Source organism: Octopus sinensis, linkage group LG2 (assembly GCF_006345805.1).
Source record: "Octopus sinensis linkage group LG2, ASM634580v1, whole genome shotgun sequence".
Classification (NCBI taxonomy): domain Eukaryota; kingdom Metazoa; phylum Mollusca; class Cephalopoda; order Octopoda; family Octopodidae; genus Octopus; species Octopus sinensis.
The window spans coordinates 99,506,429-99,529,887 of record NC_042998.1 but is presented as its reverse complement, the minus strand read 5'-3'; the positions used below and the strand labels follow the sequence as shown (position 1 = coordinate 99,529,887).

The 23,459-nt window shown below is 34.1% G+C and overlaps 1 protein-coding gene across 1 annotated transcript in view; it reads right to left on the bottom strand.

Moving 5' to 3' along the window:
• The window catches only part of LOC115227780 (mediator of RNA polymerase II transcription subunit 14), a 55,857-nt gene that overhangs the window by 12,145 nt on the left and 20,253 nt on the right, over positions 1-23,459 (bottom strand). Inside the window, exons 14-33 of the mRNA XM_029798515.2 lie at positions 22,368-22,399; positions 21,821-21,933; positions 20,490-20,558; positions 19,055-19,094; positions 18,002-18,127; positions 17,049-17,127; positions 15,908-16,067; positions 15,465-15,663; positions 14,756-14,802; positions 13,226-13,354; positions 12,106-12,182; positions 10,848-10,959; positions 10,155-10,203; positions 9,273-9,410; positions 8,036-8,127; positions 5,998-6,159; positions 5,585-5,659; positions 5,398-5,474; positions 3,233-3,350; positions 1,625-1,876 (exon numbers count right to left, since the gene is read on the bottom strand). Of these exons, the coding sequence (XP_029654375.1) occupies positions 1,625-1,876; positions 3,233-3,350; positions 5,398-5,474; positions 5,585-5,659; positions 5,998-6,159; positions 8,036-8,127; positions 9,273-9,410; positions 10,155-10,203; positions 10,848-10,959; positions 12,106-12,182; positions 13,226-13,354; positions 14,756-14,802; positions 15,465-15,663; positions 15,908-16,067; positions 17,049-17,127; positions 18,002-18,127; positions 19,055-19,094; positions 20,490-20,558; positions 21,821-21,933; positions 22,368-22,399 (2,146 nt within the window). The remainder of the gene's footprint in view (positions 1-1,624; positions 1,877-3,232; positions 3,351-5,397; positions 5,475-5,584; positions 5,660-5,997; positions 6,160-8,035; positions 8,128-9,272; positions 9,411-10,154; positions 10,204-10,847; positions 10,960-12,105; positions 12,183-13,225; positions 13,355-14,755; positions 14,803-15,464; positions 15,664-15,907; positions 16,068-17,048; positions 17,128-18,001; positions 18,128-19,054; positions 19,095-20,489; positions 20,559-21,820; positions 21,934-22,367; positions 22,400-23,459) is intronic.

Genomic DNA, 23,459 nt, shown 5'->3' with positions numbered 1-23,459 from the left:
ATTAATACAAATAACTAAATTATCACATGAACATCTCAACTATGACAGTAAGTAAAAATATGCAGAAAGACAAGAAATGGCTACATTTAAAATGCTAATAATGGCAAAAAATAGCAAGCAAAAAACTCATATTTATTAAAGATAACCTTAACCCTTGACATGAAATATAAACCTTCTGCTCACACACTAAATTGCAACTTAAATTACTTTACACATTTCATTTCTCATCACTACTAATCAACAATTTAACCAAAGATCTCCATCTTTCTATCAGTTCCAGTCAAATTCAACATATATCAATGACACAATATTTTATTCCTCTCTTATTTCACTTTTCCTTAATGGTTCTTAATGAGCTTAACATTCTCTTTAATAAGAACCCAAACAACAGTAATATCTAACACCACCAAAATACATTTAATACACATGACTAGAAAACAAAATTCCACTCCAGTTTCTCTGCTTATGAATTGAAATTCTATCAATGCTTGCACATAGAAATTATATTGTTTTCTAAGATTCTATGTGAGAATACAACATATGCAAAATTACTTTGAGGAAACGGGGTTTAATATTCTGTACTCCTACACAGTTATAGAGTTGCCATTGTCCAGGCCCACTTCCCCATTCACCTGCTTCTGTGACCAAAATACATGACTGCATCTCTTAAAAAGTTACATGCCTTATAAGCTACTATTCAACACAAACCAATTACAGCCATTGTCTTTGCTGAATTGTCACCCTCCTTTGCTGTGACCATTGTCATAATTACAACTACTACACCATGAAATATGCTCCCTTCCACTTTTCTTATAACATGATCATGATGCGATTACTTATGATCATAATTCAGATCACAAACACCACCTATTATCAAGTTCTTCCTCCCACAAAACTACAACCCTTTCAACCTTCCCACTGTGACTGTTGTTATCTAGGCAAAACTGATTAACTTATTTTATTATCCTTTTCATTCCAGCTCAGTTAGATCTTTGGACTAATAAAACATAATAACAAAAGCCTTAAAATTTCAAGAAACTAGTAAGGAATGCACACTCTACTGAAAATATTTAAACCATTTCTCAAACATATTACTTAAGCACAACTACTTAATTAAACGATCTATGAAAAAAAAAAAAAAAAATCACCTGAACCTTTAAATACTGTTCAATAAATAAAAAAGATATAACTCCAACTTTTCATATTCCATTTGTGATACACAGTTTGATGACAAACTACTAAAAGCAGATTATAACCTTCTGATATTATCTTACATCACAATGACACTAAAAAAAACAAAAGTTATAAGTACAAAGAAGAAAATTACCTAACACTATAAAACATCATACCTCAGTTCCTGTCAGTAGTTCTAAAATAAGCTAATGGAGATAATTTTCTTAATCTATTTAAACTAAACAAGATATTTAGCTAAAAAGGATTGCATTCAATCTTTTTGACAAATTTCAATATTTTCCCATTGGGATGATGGAAAATAGTTCAGAAATCAAAATTTTGAAACTAAAAAGAAAATTCATTTTAAGAATAGAAAAAATTATGGTTTTTGAGAAAGCAGAGCTATGCAGGCTTAAGATAAAACATAAGAAAAGTAAAAAAGAAAACTTACAGATGATATTCGTGATGTACTAGGTGAAGCTGGAGTGTGAGGGTTGGATGGTGGGGTCATGGGGTTTTGAAAGCGTAAGTTACCATCTTGCCGAGGCCGGGAGGCTGGAGAACCAACTGAGGGGTTCTGAGGGAGAAAGATTTCAACTGAATCCATTCCAATAGGAGACAGAGGATGGTCTTCTTCAGTGGTGGAACGCCGCCGAGGATGGCTCCCAGTCACCGTTTCATCAACAAACATGTTTAAGAAAGCCTAGAATATATAAAAAAAAAAACAAATACATTTAATAAAAAATAAAGATTATATAATATTAAAAAGCTGAGGCTGTTCCACAATATTCAAGAAGATATTGTTCTTACAAATAAAATCACATCACACTCTTACATCCACGTGTGTGTGTGTGTTGGGGCAGGGGTAGAGATATCTTTTGATATCTCTATAGTAACTTCAATGACATTATTACACTTATTATACAAAGAAACTCTAATTGATTTTCTGCAACACATCAACTCTCAGTTTCATCATCATCATCATCATCATCGTTTAACGTCCGCTTTCCATGCTAGCATGGGTTGGACGGTTCAACCGGGGTCTGGCAAGCCCGAAGGCTGCACCAGGCCAGTCAGATCTGGCAGTGTTTCTACAGCTGGATGCCCTTCCTAACGCCAACCACTCCGAGAGTGTAGTGGGTGATTTTATGTGCCATAAAAAATTTATAAATAATAGCATCACAGCTTCCAAGCTTCCAATAGGTAAATCACTGGTCCATCACATTTCTGACCAGGGTGTTATTTTTTTTTCTACCAATGGTTAAATCCTTTATATACACATTTCTTTATTTGCTTTATATATACATTTTATATGTTTGTATATTATATGTATCAGTAAAAGATGTAAACAATGATACATATAATATATGTACAAGTGTGTGTGTGTGTACATACAAACGAAACAGGCTTCTGCACAGTCTCTGTCTATTTAATGCTACTAACAAAGGCATTGAGTAAACTGAAGCTATGTTAGAACTTAGTGGCACACAGCTGGAGCAAGACCATGGAACAATGTGTGTATGAAGCAAACTTCTTAACAACACTGACATGCCTCCATATTTACTTTCTACACAACCAAGTTGCTGACCATGATATATAAGTGTTACAGTTAGGAAGAGGAATAACCTATCGATGAGAATGTTTCAGAAAATGAACCAATAACTAACTAATATCATTAATCTCACATCCAAAATGGAATGTACAGCTGCAAAAAACAAGTAGTTGTAAGAAAAGTACACTACTACAGATTAAACCTATACAAGGCTGAGTTAGCCATTGTCAGCTTTCATAGCAAGAGGTATTTAGCATTGTACAGGCCTATGATCACATGTTTTAGTCAGAGATTTACTGTTGTTTTCTCATATATAGTGTACCATTATCTAATGTGCCTCACCTTCTTTTCTTAAGATAGTAAGGTGTTAATTGACACATAGAAAACAGACATTAAAGAATGATAATGATGATGATGAATACAGTTGTAGACGAATTGCATGAAACATACAAAGTGAACATGAATATCATGACTACTAGTAACAAAAAGCTTACTATATTTACTTACTTTGAGACCGGGCGTAGGTGTGAAGCCATCAATCACTTTGCTGGTATCGAACAAACTGATAGCACCATCTCTGACGGCTACCATTTTACCACTTCGGAAATGTACATCAACACAACTTCTGTTGTAAGTTAAGGAAATAAACAACTAACATAGTCATACATGTCACACACATGTTTATACCTGTGTAGGAGTGTTTGACTTATATTCAAACAGACATACCTCTACACATACAAATATACCTATAATTCTTTTCAGATACACATAATATCACCAGCTTCATTTTAACATCTACTTTTTCACAGTTGCATGAGTCAGATAAGACTATGTTGGAGCAGTCTTGGAGCAAACAGATGTTCTTCCTAAATTCAACCTTCACTGGTCTCCAAACAACACCATATGAATAACTCCTTTATTTACAAAGATTGTGCAATATGTCAAGAAGCCTGGACATGCTTTCACCGAGAACAGCAAGCAAAACATCATCCAATACCATCAGCAAAGGCTGTTGCTTACAACCAGCAAATGCACCAGACAGTAGGACTGAACCCAGAACCAAGTGAGTTGGGAAGTGAATTTCTCAACCACACAGCCACAGCTTTACATCAATATGAGAAAAACTTATTGTCTGTATTACATTATTCATGACTGAAGGAATTATACACTCATGATGAAAATCTGTATTTGTAGAAGAAACTTCATTAGTTTTATGTTCACTTTTCCATGCTCATGAGGAATAGGAAGATCTCTACACCTGTCATGGTCCTTTGTCAGGTCCACTATGTTAAGATCAGCACCTCTAATGCCATGATTTTCTTTCAACATACATTTGTTTGACCCATGCAAGCACAGATGTTAACATAGAAAGATTTTAGAAAATGTAGCAACGTTTTACTATATTAATTCTGCCACCTTTCATGTATAGATTGCTTTGGATGCTGTAAACTTACCTGTTATCAGACTGCAGCCATGCTGGGGCACTGACTTGAAGGGTTTAGCCGAACAAATTGACTCCTGAAATTATTTCTTAAGCCTGGTACTTAAAAAAATAATTACTGGGGTCAATTTGTCCTAACTTTGCCAAACTGCTGCTAAGGGGACATAAACAAACCAGCACTGGTTATCAAGTGGTGGTGGAGGACAAATACATGTGCATGCACACACTCACACACACACACACATACAAAGAGGCTTCTTTCACTTTCCATCTACCAAATCCACTCACAAGGCTTTGGTTGGCCTGTGGTTATAGCAGAAGACACTTGCCCAAGGTGTCACACAGTGGGGTTGAGCTTGGAACCATGTAGTTGGGAAGCAAACATCTTACCACACAGTCACACCTGTGGCATCTACTTCCAAGCAGGAAGGCTGTGGGCTATGCCCAAGACTCTTTACAGAGCCTCCAAGACTGGTAGGAGGAAGGCACATAGGGAGCATGAAACTGGAACTTGGCATGGACACTTGCAAAAGAGTAGACTCATCATCATCATTATCAGTTAATATCCGTCTTCTATGCTAGCTTGGGTGGGATGGTACCACAAGAGCTGGCCAGGTTGAAGACTGCACCAGACTTCTGTGACTGTTATTGCAGGATTTTTACAGCTGGATGCCCTTCCTAACACCAACCACTCAGCAGAGTGGACTTAGTGCATTTTACGTGGCACAAGCACAGGTTTGTGGCATCAATATAGATACAAAGATCAGTCATAAGTTCAAATTTCACTAGGCATTGTGCCTCCACTACAACAAGGTAACTTTGCTGAGAACTACTCCAAGGTTGAGCTATTAGCATTAATAAAGAAATCCAGTCGTAAATATGGACTAGTCTGGCAGTATGTAATGTAAAGATTTGCTAAAACCAGTCTATCACTGAGTGCCAGGATTTAATGATAACATCAAACTGCTGAAAAGCACTGATGATGGTTCCATGTAAAAAAAGCACCCAATACACTCTGTAAAGTAGTTGGCATTAGGAAGGACATCCAGCCATAGATACCAAGCCAGAACAAACTATGGAACCTGCTACAGCCCTGGCCTTTGCAGTTCTTGTCAAGCATTCCAACCCATGTCAGCATGGAAAACAGATGATGATGATGAATCAGGATATGATGGTATATAAGCATAGGGATATCAATGTAAAAGAAAAATTATTCAAAAGAAAAGGATACACATTGCGAAAGGCAATTCTAACATGTGTTGTTGACTGTGGAATAATAGTGAAGCTAAGCATAGATTGCTTTGGATGCTGTAAATAGAGGATAACAATAGTTATAATTTCAAGTAGATCTATAGTTTCTTACAACACTGAATAATAAACAAAAGACAAATAAAATACCAAGAATTTGTGACACTTACAGTTGAACCACCCAATAATGGAGAGGTGCTTAATTTATTTATTGATGTTAAAGGACTCCATGTATCATTCAGTAACTGAAATATAAAAAGAAGAGAAAAATGACCTGGCAGAAAAGAATAAGTTACCTATGAAGAAAACCAAATAATACCAAAGTAAGCAATACCCACAAATTCTTTCCACTTTACAAGAATGAAAGACAACCCAGAATCTAATCCACACAAGAAAAATATTTACACTTGATCATTTACATATTGAGATTTTATTCAGTCCCATCTAAAAATAAAGTGACTGACCATACACAATACAAAAAGGTCCAAGGTACTCAGAGTTATTCACCATTAGCAAAAAAAAATTTAGGGAAAAAATTTGTTTTCAGTTTAGAAGTGTAATAAATAGTTATAATAGCACTTACTTGAACCAAATTAGCAACTGCATCTGTACTATTAGCACAATTAAGCTCCTCTTGAAGCTGGGTGATTACTAAAACATGGGGGTTGATAGTGGATGCATTTTGACCACATGTTCCTAGAGTGAGGTGGAAAGACTTAGTGTCTATTCGCCAAGTTATGTTTACCTGTAAGCAATGAAAATTTTTTTAAATAATGTCATTCTTGTTTTAATATAAAAATAAAAGATTTTTGTTTTCCATTTATAGGAAAGAAAAACTATAGGTCAGATATCAATTAAAGTTCTATATTGGCAAAGTCATCATTTTACATCAAGTTTTCCATGCTAGCATGGGTCAGATAGAATTGGTTGAGACAGATTTTCTATGGCTGGATATCCTTCCTGTTGCCAACCCTCATTGTTTCCAAGTAAGGTAATATTTTCTTCATTGCTAGCCATGTTTTTCTCAGAAGACTGGAAAAACATTGCTTGTATGACAGTGATGCTCATTTACAGCCATTACATGCTATCAGGCTGAAGGCACACTGACATGCATGTGAAGAGCTCCTTTCAGTTTCCATCTCCCAAATCCACTCGCAAGGCTTTGTTTTTGCCTGGGGCCTTAGTGGAAGATACTTGCTCAAGGTACTACACAGTGGGACTGAACCTGAGATCACAAAGTTAGGAAGCAAGCTTCTTAACTACACAGCATGCTAATGCTCAATTTTTTTTCCAGCAAGCTTCAAGTACCAATTCAATAAATACCTTATAACTTTTAGAATGTCTACAATTTATATGAATATAAAGATTATAATAATGACTATCAGAAGGGTAGATAACAGGAGAATATGGAAAAAGGCTCAAATTCAATATTCATATCGTATTTCCTCAGTCATCAAATAGAGAAAAATACTTGGGGTTTAATCACCTGGGTATGAATACCTGATAAATTCAACATGCAAAACATATTTGCTTTGCTCTACAGCATTTATTTGCTAGATAATTATTATTCAAGAGGGTTTATTCCATCACTAATATCACAACCCTAGACCATAATCTATGTAAAATTCCAAATTCGAAAAGTTTACATACTTTCTGAAAGGTTTCTTCCAACTTGATGCAACATTCATGGCAAATGACAAGAGAAAGACTAAATTCTACCAATAATTTAGAATCCCCAAGAATCAAGATTTACCTAATATAGCCATCAAGGACATAATTGAAAGTCATTTCATGCATTAACAATTCCACATGTAGAATGTAGTGAACCTAGAAGCAAGTTCTAAGATAATCCTTGATAGCTGTAATTTGTTTTATAGAACCACTTTCATAAAAGGGGATCTAAGAAGGTATCAAATATTCTAGTTAAATATATAGTGACCAAGCAATAGCCAGGTAAAAATATTCATCATCATCGTCATTTAACGTCCGCTTTCCATGCTAGCATGGGTTGGACGATTTTGACAGAGGGTTTGCGAACCAGATGGCTGCACCAGGCTCCAATCTTGATCTGGCAGAGTTTCTACAGCTGGATGCCCTTCCTAACGCCAACCACTCCGAGAGTGTAGTGGGTGCTTTTTACATGCTACAGCACAGGGGCCAGTCAGGCGGTACTGGCAATGGCCTAGCTCGAATTTTTTTACACATGCCACCAGCACAGGTGCCAGTAAGGTGACGTTGGTAACGATCACGCTTGAATGGTGCCCTTGGCACCCTACTAGCACGGGCAGTTGGCTGCTCTGGCAACGATCACACTCGGATGGTGCTCTTGGCACCCTACTAGCATGGGCACAAGTACCAGTAAGGCGACGCAGGTAACGATCACACTTGAATGGTTCCTTTTTATGTGCCACTTGCATGGAAGCCAGTTAGCCACTCTGTCAAACGATCATACTCGTATGGTGCTCTTTGCACTCCGCTAGCACGGATGCCAGTCATCAAATTTGATTTTGATTTCACTTGCCTCAACAGGTCTTCACAAGCAGGTTGATTCCAGTCATTAAATCAGAATTAGCTGTTCTCCCACTTTCTCTATATGAAATGTTTAGAAACTTTGAACTTACAAGACTTGTCTGAGTAACTCCATAAACAATGGTCAGTTTTCTGTAGTTATAAGACCGTACTTCAATCAGTTTCTGTAAACCTGTCCTGCTATCTGGAATTGCCAGAGACATATCAAACAAAATCAATATTATAGAGATATTTCTCAAAAGGTATATAAGAATAGACATTACATAAATATAGAATTTTTCTTATCTTCAACATGTTAATTTGTTAGATGATAATTACTTGTACCAACAATATCATAATGTTTGCAAATTTGTTCAGTAGCTACTTTAAATAATTAATCTCATTGTGACAAAATGCAAGCAGCATTAGGGAGTAAACATTCAAATTACATTTCATTGTTGACCAAGATTAAATTCAGCATAAAAGGTATGGCTGCCTTAGTCATACAGATCATGCTACAAGTTAATTTTAGAATTGAAACTTAGTTGAATGAAAATAGGAAGATGTAATATTTGCATCTCATCCAAAGGTTAAAATTTTCTTTACTAAAGTGAAAAAATGCATTAAAAGTTTCATTCCCATAATCTTACATTTCAATTCAATAACAATAATATGATGAGGAAAAAGACAATTCATGGAGAATTATAACTTGTTACTTCATATATCAAATATATTTTTTATATTTTACATCAAATATATACATATTATTATATATATATATTACATATATATTACAAATATATTTTTGCTTTTTTTTAATAAATAAAAATTATTTAATTATGCAATTATTTAATTAAGCAACTTTTTCTATTTAAAACCTGTGTTATGTTGCAAATTTGTTAAAGTGAATCAAATTAAACAGAACACCACCAACCCCACACTTATACAAGATATGAAATCAGAAGGTTAAAAATCCTACAAATGTTTGACAAACTGTAAAGAATAACATATCTTGAAAAGTATAACAGTACACTGAAAAAATGGAGTTTTACAGTGTTTGCATTTCTTAAATATTTTCCTATGTCTCTAACATCTATCTTTCAGTATCTAATAGATAATGTTTATGTTCTGCTGCAATGTGAAGAATAAATATTTAAAATCAAAATAGTTTCACTGTTGTAATCTACCAGTTATGGACTTTTAACCTCCCTTCAGTACAAGAAGAAAAAGCATATTCTCTTGACAGTATTCTTAATACATTTGCAAGGTAAAAATTTCATAGTACACATAAAATGGTAATATACAATACTAAATAGAGATCAAGTCAGTATTGTAAATCAATTTGCTTACCATTAAAAAAATGTGAAAAATTATAAACTGCCTGATACAGGTTAGCTACCAAGGTCCACTCATCAAGAAGGTCTTGAACAGTTTTACTGGCTTGGTCAGTGCTGAGATCAAAGGAGAAATAAACTCGCTGTATGGGACCTAAAAGAGAAAACAGTGCAGCAGTGAATATTTTAGTTATCCACTATTACAATGTATTTGGGTTGTATAATACAAATAAAGACAGTAAAAAATAATCACAATACTTTTTAAAGCAGGTATGGTAAGCCTCTTTCAAGAGGTAGGCTGCAGAAGACATGGTTCACCATCAGATGAGCCACACTAGTAAAAACAGTCATGGTAATTTTTCATGAGACATGCCATTCAGAAAGTTGCACGGCCTGCAGTTTGCCCATGACTGCTTTAATGTCATGGGCAAACATGTCAATAACAATGGTGACATAACTAAACTGATAGTAATGTTTTAATAGATTACATTATGGCATTTGATTCAAAGACATCAATTCTACATCGTGGGTATTTTTTAAGAATAGTACGAGACTTTTCACCCAAAATTCATCAACTACTTGTTCACACCACGTCTAGGTCAGGGTGGTTATCTACCTCGCTTATACACATCAATCATTGCCTTTAATATCTACCCACTCACCCAGCTTACTATTTTTAGAGAATCATCACTAGGACTTCGCTCATAGCATCCACAAACTCTCTTAGACACAAACACTATGGTAAAGTCTACACAGTTAATGTCTAGAGGGAATCATGAATATTTTGTTTAATCAAGAGTTATCCTAGTTAACAAATATTTAAGAATAAATTTAATGTTTTTATTTCAATTTAAAAGACAAATGATACAAAATGCTTCAAGATTTGGAAAGAATTTACCTTGTTCTTTTGGACTAGTAGTTTTGATTGGACAGTTGGTGAAAACAAACTAAAAAGACAAAATGTTAACAACAATAGTATTTTAGGCAGGAAGTAAAACATTCAGAAAACACAACAGATATTGACAATCATGGGGAGCGATAAGATGATGGAGGTTTCAAAGGATATACATGATGTTAGGTGAAGAGAGGGACAGCAAGATGTATGATGAACACTTAGTAGAGAGCAAATATCTCAACCTCGTGCCAGGGTCTTCTGCAGCACCACAATCAGTTCAGTCCTTTGTCATCTCTTCTGTGAGATGCAGCATCTTTAGGTCAGGCTTCACCACTTCATCTCAAGACTTCCTTATCTCCCACATCCACAAGTTACATTAACTTAGAACTTCTTTATGCAGCCGTCATTCTCTATACACATTACATCCCCTTGCCAGCACAGCATTCTCTCTTGTACACTACACTTAATTCTTCCTGTAACCAGGTTATCTCTCCACTCATTTGTATTCTGGTGCTCATGCACATCTATTGGACTGTGTTTCTTTCATTTCTTTTTAGCCTTTGCAGCCTTCTGAATTTCTCTCAATCTATGGCTGATATGCATACATGCATGCACACAAAAGTGCTAAAAGTAAATTTCAATATTTAGCTAATACTAGTTCTTGTGTTCATTCTAGCTTATTAAATGAAGTCTTACCTCAACAATCCAGTTCCTTGTTGGACGAACTTGAATCCTGAATTTGCTAGATAATAAATTCTTTCTTAATTCATCCATGGTTTCCGGTGTACAACCTTTACAATTTGGTAAACTGAAAGCAATTTAAACACAATGATAAAGTTATTGTCATTAAAGTGGAAAAGCATGTTCTGTTTCAATCTATCACTAACTGTTTTGATTAACATAAGGCCAGCCAACACTAAAGAGCTGAATATTGAATATATCAGAAGCAATTACCTGATTTTACTTTTAAGCTTAATCTAGATTTCTTTGGATAAATAAAAAATTAACCCCTAAAATATTTCATAGCTCCTGAATACACAGATAGAAAATTACTGTGAACCAACAAGAGAATTGTTAAACATGCTAAAAATAGCAGCTAAATTTCTCTCAAATCATACTTTACTGGCTTTCAGAAGAAAGGAAACATTAGATAATGTATTTCTGGATACAGCAAAATGAAATAATGGACAGTATGATTATAACTAGAATGCTTTTGATAAGTTTGTTCATTCAGCACTGAACTACCTCTAGTAAAGATGTGGTTCAGAGTAGAGTTTCTGCAATGGGACACAGGATGAGTCATGATAACTTTGCACACAGTTCACTAGTTTAGCTCTATTTTCAGATGGTGATCACAGTTGATCTATTTAGTTCATTCAATCAGGGTTGTTAATTAAGCATAGATGCAACTGAAGTAAATAGATCTTGAGTGCACAGTTAATTGAGATTTGTCAAATGAACAAATATTCTTTTCTTTGTGTTGAACTGATTAACTATAAAAAAAACATAAACAGAGAATGAGCTTAAAAGGAAAAAAACAAGTTTATCTCAATAATTAACATTATAAAATGTAGCAGTGATAACCATAGATGGATGAGTCAATAAAGGATTGGTCAACTGCCAGTTTCACAGATACTCCACCAAGCTGTAAATAGGTAACTAAACACTACATAATGCTGCACTATTACTTCACATAGTAACAACATACAACACTGCACACCAGGTTACTTAGAGTTATGCATTACCATTTATAAGATATGAACTTCTGATAGGCTAGCATGCTATTGATTCAACTAGTTGCAACCCTTGAGTAATATAAGGTATAGAAATTTCACATAAAAAAGAGATATGACTAACTTTTTATTTACTTTTCTCTCAAATATAGAATGTGTGTGTGTGAAGAGAGAGAGAGAGAAAGGCATCTTTTGTTAAACAAAAAGTGTAAAAGACTTACTCCATTATTGTGAGGGTCATACAGCTACCTTCACCATCTACTTGGATACCTTGATGTGGAATATTTCTTCTTGTTAGCTGCAAATAATATCAAAATCAATTAAGGTTTTTTACCCCTGAGAAACCCAAAGAAAAAAAACATGACAATACTGGAATAAATCATAAATATAAAACATTTATTAATGTTTCATTTTGGTTCAATAACATTTTCTTGAATATTAGCTATAGATTCAGTCACTGAAGCCATCCTGACAAAAACTGAAATAGCTAACAGTGTCAGTATATCAAATATGTAAATATTTGAACTTTAAGGAAACGGAAAAAAAAAGAGAAAACCTTAATTCTTTTATGATATATTTTATATCAAACTATTTTTATAAAAACCAGTAATTTTGTTGTACAAAGTATCATGCTGTTCTAGGATAAAACGACTTAATCCAATCTGTTTTGTCTCTCTCCAGAGAGAGATAAAATCAAACATAGAGCTTGGAAGCATGAAAAGAAAGATGTACACTGATGGAGCGTAAATGAAGCAATCAAGAGAAGACAATAAAACTAGTGACAAAACAATTTAGTGCAGCCAAATGCCATTTTTGCATGTGTATGTATTTTGTGTTTAACAACCATTTTCCCTTAAATTAGAAGCTTTTGTTGAAATAGAAGCAAATGTGTCATTTTGTCTTTCCAATATGCTGAGGTAGTTATGATTTCAAATTTTGGCACAAAGCCAGCAATTTTCAGGAGAGGGGATAAGTTGATTACATCAACCCCAGTACTGATCCGGTACTTATTTTATTAACCCCGCAAAAGGGTGAAAGGCAAAGTCAGCCACAGCAAAATTTGAACTCAGAACACAAAAACAGATGAAATGACACTAATCATTTTGCCTGACATGCTAACAATTCTGCCAGTTTGCCACCTTATGTTGAGGTAATAATGAATCATGAAAAAGGAAGCAAGAAAGAGCAGCTACCACGAGACTGGAACTCAAATCTGTGAGTTCAACAGACAAGCACTTTAACCATAAAGCCATTTTTATATTTTAGAAAATTTAACACTTAATGCAGATGGCTATATTACCATCAATCAAAGAAATGAAATAATAAAAAAAAAGAACCAACCTCTTCAGTTAAAGAAACAAACGGTAGCTTTTCCTCACAATGAGCCAACAAGAATGCTAATGGGGCGACAAAATAAGGAGATTCTTTCCTCATCTTAGCTGGTGGTCCCTCTAGATCACCCAACAGCAACTGCATACATAAAAAGAAATGAAATAGAATAAATGTAAGAAAATAATTAAAAATGTAAGAAAATCTGACAGAGAACTATATAAAGAAATATGGTACTTCACTGGGGTATTCAAAGAACTGTCCATATTGGTCGCACTTAACTAGAAAAATATACAGTGATTAAGTGATAAGGGTGTATTCAATAGTGTACATATGTATCAGCATGCAAATGTAGCTGAATAGTGAAACAGTTCACTTTGGAGTTATGGTGACCTAAGTTCCATCTTACTACATAGAGCTTTAGAATTGTCTTCTAAAATAACCTGGGGTCAACCCAAGCCTTGTGAATGAAACTGTAAACTTCTCAGATGATTGTAACTTATAATTCAAAGGGCCAGCCTAGTCATACATAGTGCTAAGCTAATTTTTTTTACTTTAAGGATCTGTGAAATACACAGGCATTCGAATTATAGACTTGTTAAAATCAGTTACAATATGTAACTGATTGAACAACTCGAGTACTCATTGTCAAAACTGACAGGTCTTTTAACTGATTTACTTGCATATACACGTGGAAAAAAACTCCCTATATTTGGCTTCCTTGTATATAGATGTTTTTTTTAGAAATAAAGCCGAATATGTCATTTTGTCATAGGCAGAATCATGAATCATGAAAAGGGAAGCAAGAGAGAACAGCTATCATGAGATTGGAACTCAGATGTGTGTTCAATAGCTGATATAATAATTTGATATAAAATTAGATGATATAATAATTGATATAAAGTTATCAAATAATTAAAAACTGCATCTCATCATCATCATCATTTAATATCCATCTTCCATGCTGGCATGGGATGGAAGGTTTGACAGGAGCTGGCAAGCCAGAGGACAGCAAAAAGCCTCATTATCTATTTTGGTATGGTTTCTATGATTGGGTGCACTTCTTAGCACCAACCACTTTACAGAGTGGACAGGATGCTTTTTATGTGGCATCAGCAACAGTGAAGTCTGCTTTGACATGGTTTTTACAGCTGGATGTCCAATCAAATGCCAAACACTTTACATCTCATCATCATCATCGTTTAACATCCATTTTCCATGCTAGCATGGGTGGAACAGCTCGACTGGGGTCTAGGAACCCAGGAGGCTGCACCAGACTCCAGTCTGATCTGGCAGTGTTTCTACAGCTGGATGCCCTTCCTAACACCAACCACTCTGGGTGCTTTTTACGTGCCACCGGAACAGGGGCCAGATCGGTTGGTGCTTTTTACATGCCACCAGTATGGAAGCTAGTCAAGGCTGTACAGGCATCGACCACATTTGGACAGTGCTTTTTAGGTGCCACAGGCATGGGGATCACAACTACAATTTCCATTTGATTTAGAAGTTATAATTCAGTTTCAATGTTTGGAACTAACTTACCTTTCGCTTCCTTGATAGACTGTCCAATTCCAATTCATCGCCTTCAGCTTAAGAGATAAAAACACAATTAAAATACCCTGAACATTCTCATGTTCACATCAATAACTTTTTCACATCGTTTCTTATTATACACATGCACATCTAACAGTTACTGAGTACATTCTTTAAAACAATTGGTTGGCTTTTCAAGTAAGTAGATTTAACAACTACAACTACTGTCCTCAGGCTATCACAGTTTTACCATATAAAGTAGCGGCCCTCAACCATTTTTTTTTTTACTAATGGATCCCTTTAATTCCTATTTTACTTGGAGGGGCCCTCAGAGTTGTTGAATGTTTAAAAAATTCTATTATACATTTTTAATCAAATATTATTAGGAATTGTATAAAATAAGTATTAAAATATTTGGCATATTGTATAACCAATTATTGCACATAAATCACCACTAAAAGATCTCAACATTAAAACAGATTAGGATGGACAGAAATTATATTTTGTATAAAATTTGGTAAGTCTGACCAATTAATTCTTTCCACAGTCATAAGCTTTTTCTTATACAATGCACAGTTCATTTGAATAAGAATTAAATATTCAATATTTTGTGTTTCAACAAGTCATCAATCTGTAACAGCTGTTTCACAAGTTCCAACAACAAAAAACAAAGACACAAGTTAAATTAAATGGATGCAAAATGAGAAAAGATACTCACAAAAAACAGTAGCATATGGACCATGAGTCAATGAAAATATGTTAATAGGTGTAAGATGTTTGGCTTTCAGGAATGGCTTCACAGCTCCATTATCTTCAACTAAAGTGTTGTCAGTATTTTCAGTACTGGCAGTAGCCATCTCTAGAAGGTAGTATTTGTAGACAAATGATTTTGGAGGAACATCCTCCACTTCGACAACCTTTAAAAGAAAATATTCATATGAACATATGGAATACTGTTATTTTATAAAATATATTTTACAGCATTCAGAAAAAAAATTGAAATAGAGAATGTTTTAAAATATGCAATAGTCTAAATACTAAATAACATATTCTACTGTATGATATACAAAATATTCTTTTATGTTAACATAATAAATCTTTTGTAACTAAATTCTGTATAAGACAGCAAACTGTGATAAGAAGATTCAATTGTAAACATACCACAGCATATGAAGTCTGCTTGGGAACTCGAACATACAACTTGTGTTTCGAGAGTGACTCTAGGGCATGGCCAGCAAAGTTTATAAAGGGCAACTGGCGATGGCTGCTGGCAGGGAGCTGTTGGACAGACTTTTCACACCGCAGTAAAGCTAATTCTGATCTGGTTAAAATAAAATAAAATAAAAGTGAAAATGTTTTCTGAAATAATATTATTTCAAATATCAAACTTCAGAAGAAAAAAAAAGAAAAAAATTGTTCAACTGTAACAAACAAAAACAAATTAAAACATCTTTCTATTGTACTAACTCATAACAAAGGAAATAGTTAACTATCACTGGGCACAAGTCTCATAGAGAGCAAAAAAAAAAAAGGTTTCAACAGAAATTAGTTAAAATATAATTTATCACAAGGTGCTGATGATGACTGCATAGTCAAGAAGTTTGTTTCTCAATCATGTGGCTCAATCCCACTGTGTGGCACCTTGGGCTAGTAACTTATATTATAAGCCCAAACCAACCAGTTCAGTCTGAGGCAATCTGAAAGACGTTTGTGTGTGTGTGTGTGTAAGCTTTATCCACCTATACTTCTTGACCTATCTTCCCACTCTCTTCTACTCACCTTCTTGTACCTTGAGGATAGGTTCTGGTACCTAACCACCACCATCTTTATCTCTCACAAATCCCACATCAATTACTCTCATCCATTCTTATATAATGCAAAGTAACATTGTACCTCTTTTGAAGCAAGAAACCCGTTTAAGATACTTTAAATTTCAACACTTAACATTAAAGCTCCCTGTCTACAAGACACCCACTCCGCTGAGAAATGGCTTTATGATAGGTCTTGCGAGTTACATGCCAACTTCACTGGTGCTGGTGCCATGAAAAAGGCAGCCAGTACACTCTAAGTGGTTGACATTAGGAAGGTCATCCAGACACAGAAACCAGGTCAAAGCAAACATAGTCCTTCAACCCAAACCAGCATGGAAGATGGACATTAAATGATGATGGTGAAAAATTAAAGACAGTATCCACTCTAAGTAATTTGAACTTAGTGTAAACATCTGGTACAAGCCATTACAATTAATACTATAATATAATTAGCATGAAACAGATTACTGCCCATAATATTTAAAACATACCTCAGTTTGGCAATTTGTTTATCAAGGTGTCTTCTTTCCCCATTAAGGTTTTCTTCAATTTCTTGAATGACAGGATGATCTGAAATAAAAGGTGATGATGAAAAACATATATATAGAAAGTGACAAGAGACCGAGAGATGTGGCAATTTGCTATACTTGATAAGACGCATCAACTTAAGTAAAATTACTGTCTTCCACACTAACAGGCTTGTCCTTCAGGTGCCAGTGCCACCTAAAGAGCACCCGTGCCAGTGCTGCACAAACGCATCCGTGACAGTGGCACATAAAAAGTGCCAAGCACACTTTGTTAAGTGGTTGGCATTAGGAAGGGCATAGAAATCATGCCACAACAAACAGTTGGAGTCTGGACAGCTCCATGTCAAACTGTCCAACCCAAGCTAGCATGGAAAGCAGAAGTTAAACAATAATGATGATGATGATGATTATGATATATATATATATATATATATACATACACAAATTCAAATAGTAAGTATGTATATAAAAGAAGTTCAAAAAGGAGCTAGAATAGAGCCATCATATTCTTAACCTTAGTCATTAGAATCACCAACTTGTTTCTCAAATTTCCTTCATGTAGGCAAGAGGATTCAGAGTAGTTTCTCTTCGCCCAACACTAACTATTGTGAATCATTCTCTGGATGCAGCCAAACTTTCTAATATCTGTTACAATTACAACTTACTATTATAATTACCATCCCTCTTTTTCATTTAGTACACATCATCTGTTTTCAACTGGAACTATATAACAAAAAACATATTAAATGATATCAGACCAACATCCATAGGTGAATAGGTGTCAGATTTTACCTTCAGTCTGTTATGAGAATTTATCAACCCCAAAAGAATGAAACACAAAAGGGATCTAAATTAAGAACCCAGAAGTTTCAACATGAATATTTTCAATAATGGTTAACAATGATGTAAGGTCTTACTTGAGCAAGGTACAGATGTTAAGAACGTTCCTCGCTGAATATCAATAGCAACACGCAAAACTTCAGCAGAAGTGAATGGATTTAAGACTGGTACATGGAGAACAGCTGGAACGTCTTTGATTTCACCTAAAAATGAGCAATAATAAATAAATGCTTTAAATACTATTATTTTCAAATGCATGTCATAAAGCACAATCAGGTCAGAAATCATGATTACTATCACTTCTAGGCTTCCTAAAAAACTTTTACTGACAATTTTATAGTTTTCATACAATATTTTATCATTAATATTTCAATTTATTTAACCATTTAGTATTCAGATTACTTCGTCTAATGTAATGCTTTTTTATTCACATTGTTTTGAATTACTTGTAAATTATCTACTAGCTTAGAGATTTCAATAATGTAATAGATTATTTTTAGAATGACATTGTATGATGAGTGTAAGGGGCCAGATATGGCCAATTTAAATATAAAGCAGGTTGACTATTTTGGCTGGATATGGCCAGTTTAAATACTAAAATGTTAAATAAACACTTGCATTATATAGATGTTCAGAAATTTCCAAAACATATAAAACAGTATTAGGGCTATGTAACTGAAATTGACATCTTTGTTACATAAATGTGCCTGCATGCATGTATTATGAATCTGTGAAGAGAAGGGCAATGACAATAACCTTTTTCAGAGCTACTGAGATTTGTGGAAGGAAAGGAGGAAGTTATTTTCAAAAAGATCTGTTCCAAATGCTTGCAACAGAGAGGGCTACAGTTAAAGCACCCCAAGGCCATATAATGGTGTTAAACCAAGTGTTAAGTTAATTCTTGAGGCTTTAGTAGAAAACACTTGCACATGGTGCCATACAAGAATCCCAAAAACACTTGGTCACAAAGTAAACTTCCTAGCCACAGACATGTTAGCTGAAGCAGACAATGGAAAGAGATTTTATAAGCTAGAATTCTAGACAAAAATATAATTTATTAAAAAAAATTGGAAAGCAAAGTATATTTTACAAAACCATAATTTGGAAACAAAAATGGAAGGATTACTTACAGGGACCATCAACATACTTTTGAAGATCTTTAGCAAACTCCTGAAGAATAAAAAAAAATATTGTGAAAAACAAGTCATTAATAGGAAACTTCATATAAAGGGGTGCTGAAAAGTTCCTGGTTTTAAAGGCTCAGAAAAACTGAAGGACCACTGCAATAAGTGTGTGAATCTGAGAGAGGAAGATGTTGAATAAAATTATAATTAACTGATCTTCCTGTATTTTCTTTTACCCAAAGCCAGGAACTTTTCAGCACCCCCTCGTGTGTGCGTGTGTGAGAGAGAGTACATATGCATGAATTTGCTACAGTTCTAACATTATGAAAATCTGGGACACATGAAAAATTTAAATTCAACTTTTAAAAGTTAGAAAGTTTCTTATTTAAGCAGGTTTTAACTGAAATAGTCTTCTTTCTTTGATGTTAAGCAAAATGTATTAATCTTTGACATAAAAGTTCTCAAGAACAATGCTCTAAAAGATGAAACATATGATGCAATTTTTGAAAAAAATATTTTGGACCAAAATATATAAATTCAGATAGTGAACCACCTTGGAGTAGCTTACTGTATGCAAAAGGGCAAATTTATCTTTTGAAGATCTAATTTATAAACCAGATTGCCTAAGTATCTCCATTCAGAATCAAAAACACAACAAGCATTTTAAGGCTATTTTACCAGCAAAAACAGGAGTTAATCTCCATTTTGCCCTCTTCACCAAAACCACTCTACCCTTATTTCATCCCCAATTGTCTTCATCCACATCTTTGTGGGTCTTCCTATTCATCTATTACCTTCCATAATCATTTTCAGCACTCCTCTCACCCAGTCACCTTCATCTTTCCTCAGCATATGACCAAGCCATCTCACCCCATTTTTCTTCATAACATCCATCACTGATTCTATTCCCAACATTATTGGCAATTCATTTTGTTTTCCTCTTGCAGAAGGACTTCACTTAACTAGCAAATCATTTTCATATCTGTTCTGCCCTTCTAGGTTCATGACCTATATCTCATGCCTAGAAATGCAAAGATATCTCAAACATGTCAACAAAACAAAACTTTAACCACATTTAGTATGCCGATATATAAATTCACACCAATTGACAAAGACAAGTGGTACTTTATCTAAATTCATAAATATGGTGTTCAGACTTTCTTTATGAAAAAATTACTAATACATTAATTGCTGCAAAATGTTTAAACAGATACTCCTCTTAAAAGAAAATCTGAGACTCCTAACACTTTTAGAGAAAAAATTTTAAAAAACAGTTGTATAATGTAGGTATTAAAAAAAATTCTATGTTCAAATGATAGGAATGAGCAAAATATACAGTAAAAAATTCTTTGGACAGGTAATTGTTGACATGAACAAAGACACAAAGAAGGTATCTAACACTTATGATGATGATCATGATGGTGTAAGTAAAAGGACTTACCTTAAGTTTAGCATGAGTACGGACTTCAATTGTTTGAATGATGAGTTTCTCAATGGAGAGATGTTCACTCTACAATGAAAGGTACAAAATATATAACACATTTCTTGTATACTTCAATTACAAAGACAGATGAAGCTTACACTATACACCTACCCTTTCATTACTAACCCGGCTGAAACCGGCCCTAGCTCTGTAGTACAAATGTCTTGTTTTCATAAGTTTTGAATTAAAATCTTTCACCAAACCTTAGTCACAATTAATGTTCCTAACACTAATTTAATGATAACTAAGTTATTTTACTAAATTCTTTGTTATATTTAAAATGATTGAGAGAAAAACAGAGCATCTCAAAATAAATACAGTAACGAAAGGGTTAAGCTAACAATTTTAGAATGTAGAAACAATCTGTATGAGTAATCAATTATGATGCTTTAGCAACATTTCTGCTACTTCTCAAAAATAAACACTAATTACAAACCATCTATGCAGTACAAAGTAAAGCTATACTTCTTGCTTTAGTTAACTTACATCTAGAGCATATGACAGGTACTGGATAGCAAATTTGGATACACATACATACATGACAGCAGATACACTTACAAATTGAGAAAGCTGAGTAATAACAATGACTATTGTAGGTTCTTAATGCCTGCCTATGTAGATCCACAACTTGACCTATAGTTACAGACTTATAACATTTATCTAGTAATGATATTTTGAAAACACAATGCCATTTTATAATAGCAAGCTGTTAAATTTATAATGAATTTAACAGCTTGGTATATTATTAAATAGTTAGAATGGCTTTTGGCTCAGTGGACAGAACATTGGGTTAACAATCATGAGATAATGAGTTTGGTTCCTGGACCGGGCTGTTTGTTGTGCTCTTGAGCAAGACATTTTGTTTCATGTTGCTCCAGTTCATTCAGTTGTAGTAATGAGTTGTGATGTCACTGGTGCCAAGCTGCATCGGCCTTTACCTTTCCCTTGGATAACATCCTGGTGTGGAGAGGGGAGGTTTGTATGGATGTGCAACTGCTGGTCTTCCATAAACAACTTTGCCTGGACTGACTTATATTCTATTTATTTATTTTTCAAGAGTGTTTGAAAAAGTATAACAGCCTGTATGTGATTCAGCTACCAGGTTCAAAATAAAGTCCTTTTTTTCCCTAGAAACCATGAGCTTTGATAAAATACAAAAAAGATTGTGATATGCATGCATGCATACATACTAACATACATACGTGCGTGAAGAGAAACAGAGATAGATACGTGAGGAGATTAAAGTAATAGCCAATATTAATATAGAAAAGCTTGTCTCTGATTCTTACCCTTATGGATAATCCTACTTTTCGAGCTTCCTCAACAGTCATGAGTGGAATGTGACTTATCTGTAACGGTTTGCCTTCATCTTCTTCTGATACATGAACACTTAGTTTATAAACTAATTAAAGAAATTTTAAAAACAATTTGTCAACCATTTTAGCTAATTGGCATATTACTGGACTGTTTAACAAATTTTAATGTTCACTTAAAATACTGGGACAAACACTTAATAACTGAAAAAAAGTTACATTAACAAGACCTTAACCACAATCTCAGGTGTGTGAATGAAATACAAAAATAGAATATTTTTGTGGGGTGTTTGATAATTGTATTTTAAGAAAGAAATCTTTAATTCTTTTAATTATATTTTACCAATGCCAATTATTATTTTACATACTACTGTGAAATTCAAATAGAAGCATGAATGTTTTTCCAAGTTTTCTTCATATTCAAATTGCTAATCTAAAGACAGCAAAGTTAGAATTAAAGGTTTAAACTGAATTTATATTAATAATAATAATTAATTAAAAAAAAATTAGTTCTGAAACTCACCACTGCTATCTTTTTCTTTTTTAATTTGATCTCTGAAATAGATAGAGAAGTATTTTTAGTACAATTATAATTGCTGATTAACATTGACTATTATCAAAGGTGAAGGTATCTATAGCTCATTAATATAATCCAATATATAACTGGTACTTAGGTATAACTGTGCAGTTGAGAAGTTCAACTACATGGATTTGGATTCAGTCCCAACTGTGCAGTACCTGGAAGTGTTTTCTATTATAGATCTGGGTCTATCAAAGCCTTGTCAGAGGATATGGTAGGTGCAAGTTAACAAGAAGCTCTTTGTATGCATGTGTGTATATTATATACATACATATGTATGGATATAATATATATATATATATATATATATAAGTATATGTACACACACACATGTATGATGATGGCTCAACAGGCTGAAACATCTAAGTCATGGTCAGTATTGTTCTTGCTAAAGAATAATACACATATATTCTTTTTCATTTCACAACCTTTCTTTTTCCATGCTTGCATGGATTGGATGAATACATTATTTGAAGCATTGTTTTACAGTTGGATGCCTTTTCTGAAGTTAACCCATGCTTGTTTTTCAATTAAGGGAACACTTACCCCACCTGACTTCAAAGGCGTGAAATGCCCAAATGATTTGCTAACAAGAAACACTAACACCTACCACTTTCATATAAGTGATTGCAGAGGAAAACAAACACACACATATAACAGTCACCAAATTCACTCAGAAGGCTTTGATTGATCCACACAATTGGTCTAAACCTAAAAGCCACATGGTTGGGAAGTGAACTTCATACCTTCACAGCCATGTGGAATAAGAGATGCCTTACTTGAAAAACAAGTAAGTATTAGTAACAGGAAAGACATCTTATTGTTAAACAAATATGTTAATAGCATTTTTATCCAACCTGTGCTAGCATAAAAGAAATGGACATAAATAAAAGCACACCAAAGACAAAGTTCACCCAACAAAATATTGAGAATAATGAGATAATCTACATCATAGAGAATCTAGCTCAGTTTTAAAGCATTTAAGCTAGACTCATATATTGCAATTAAATATAAAACTTCTTTTATCAAGCAGAA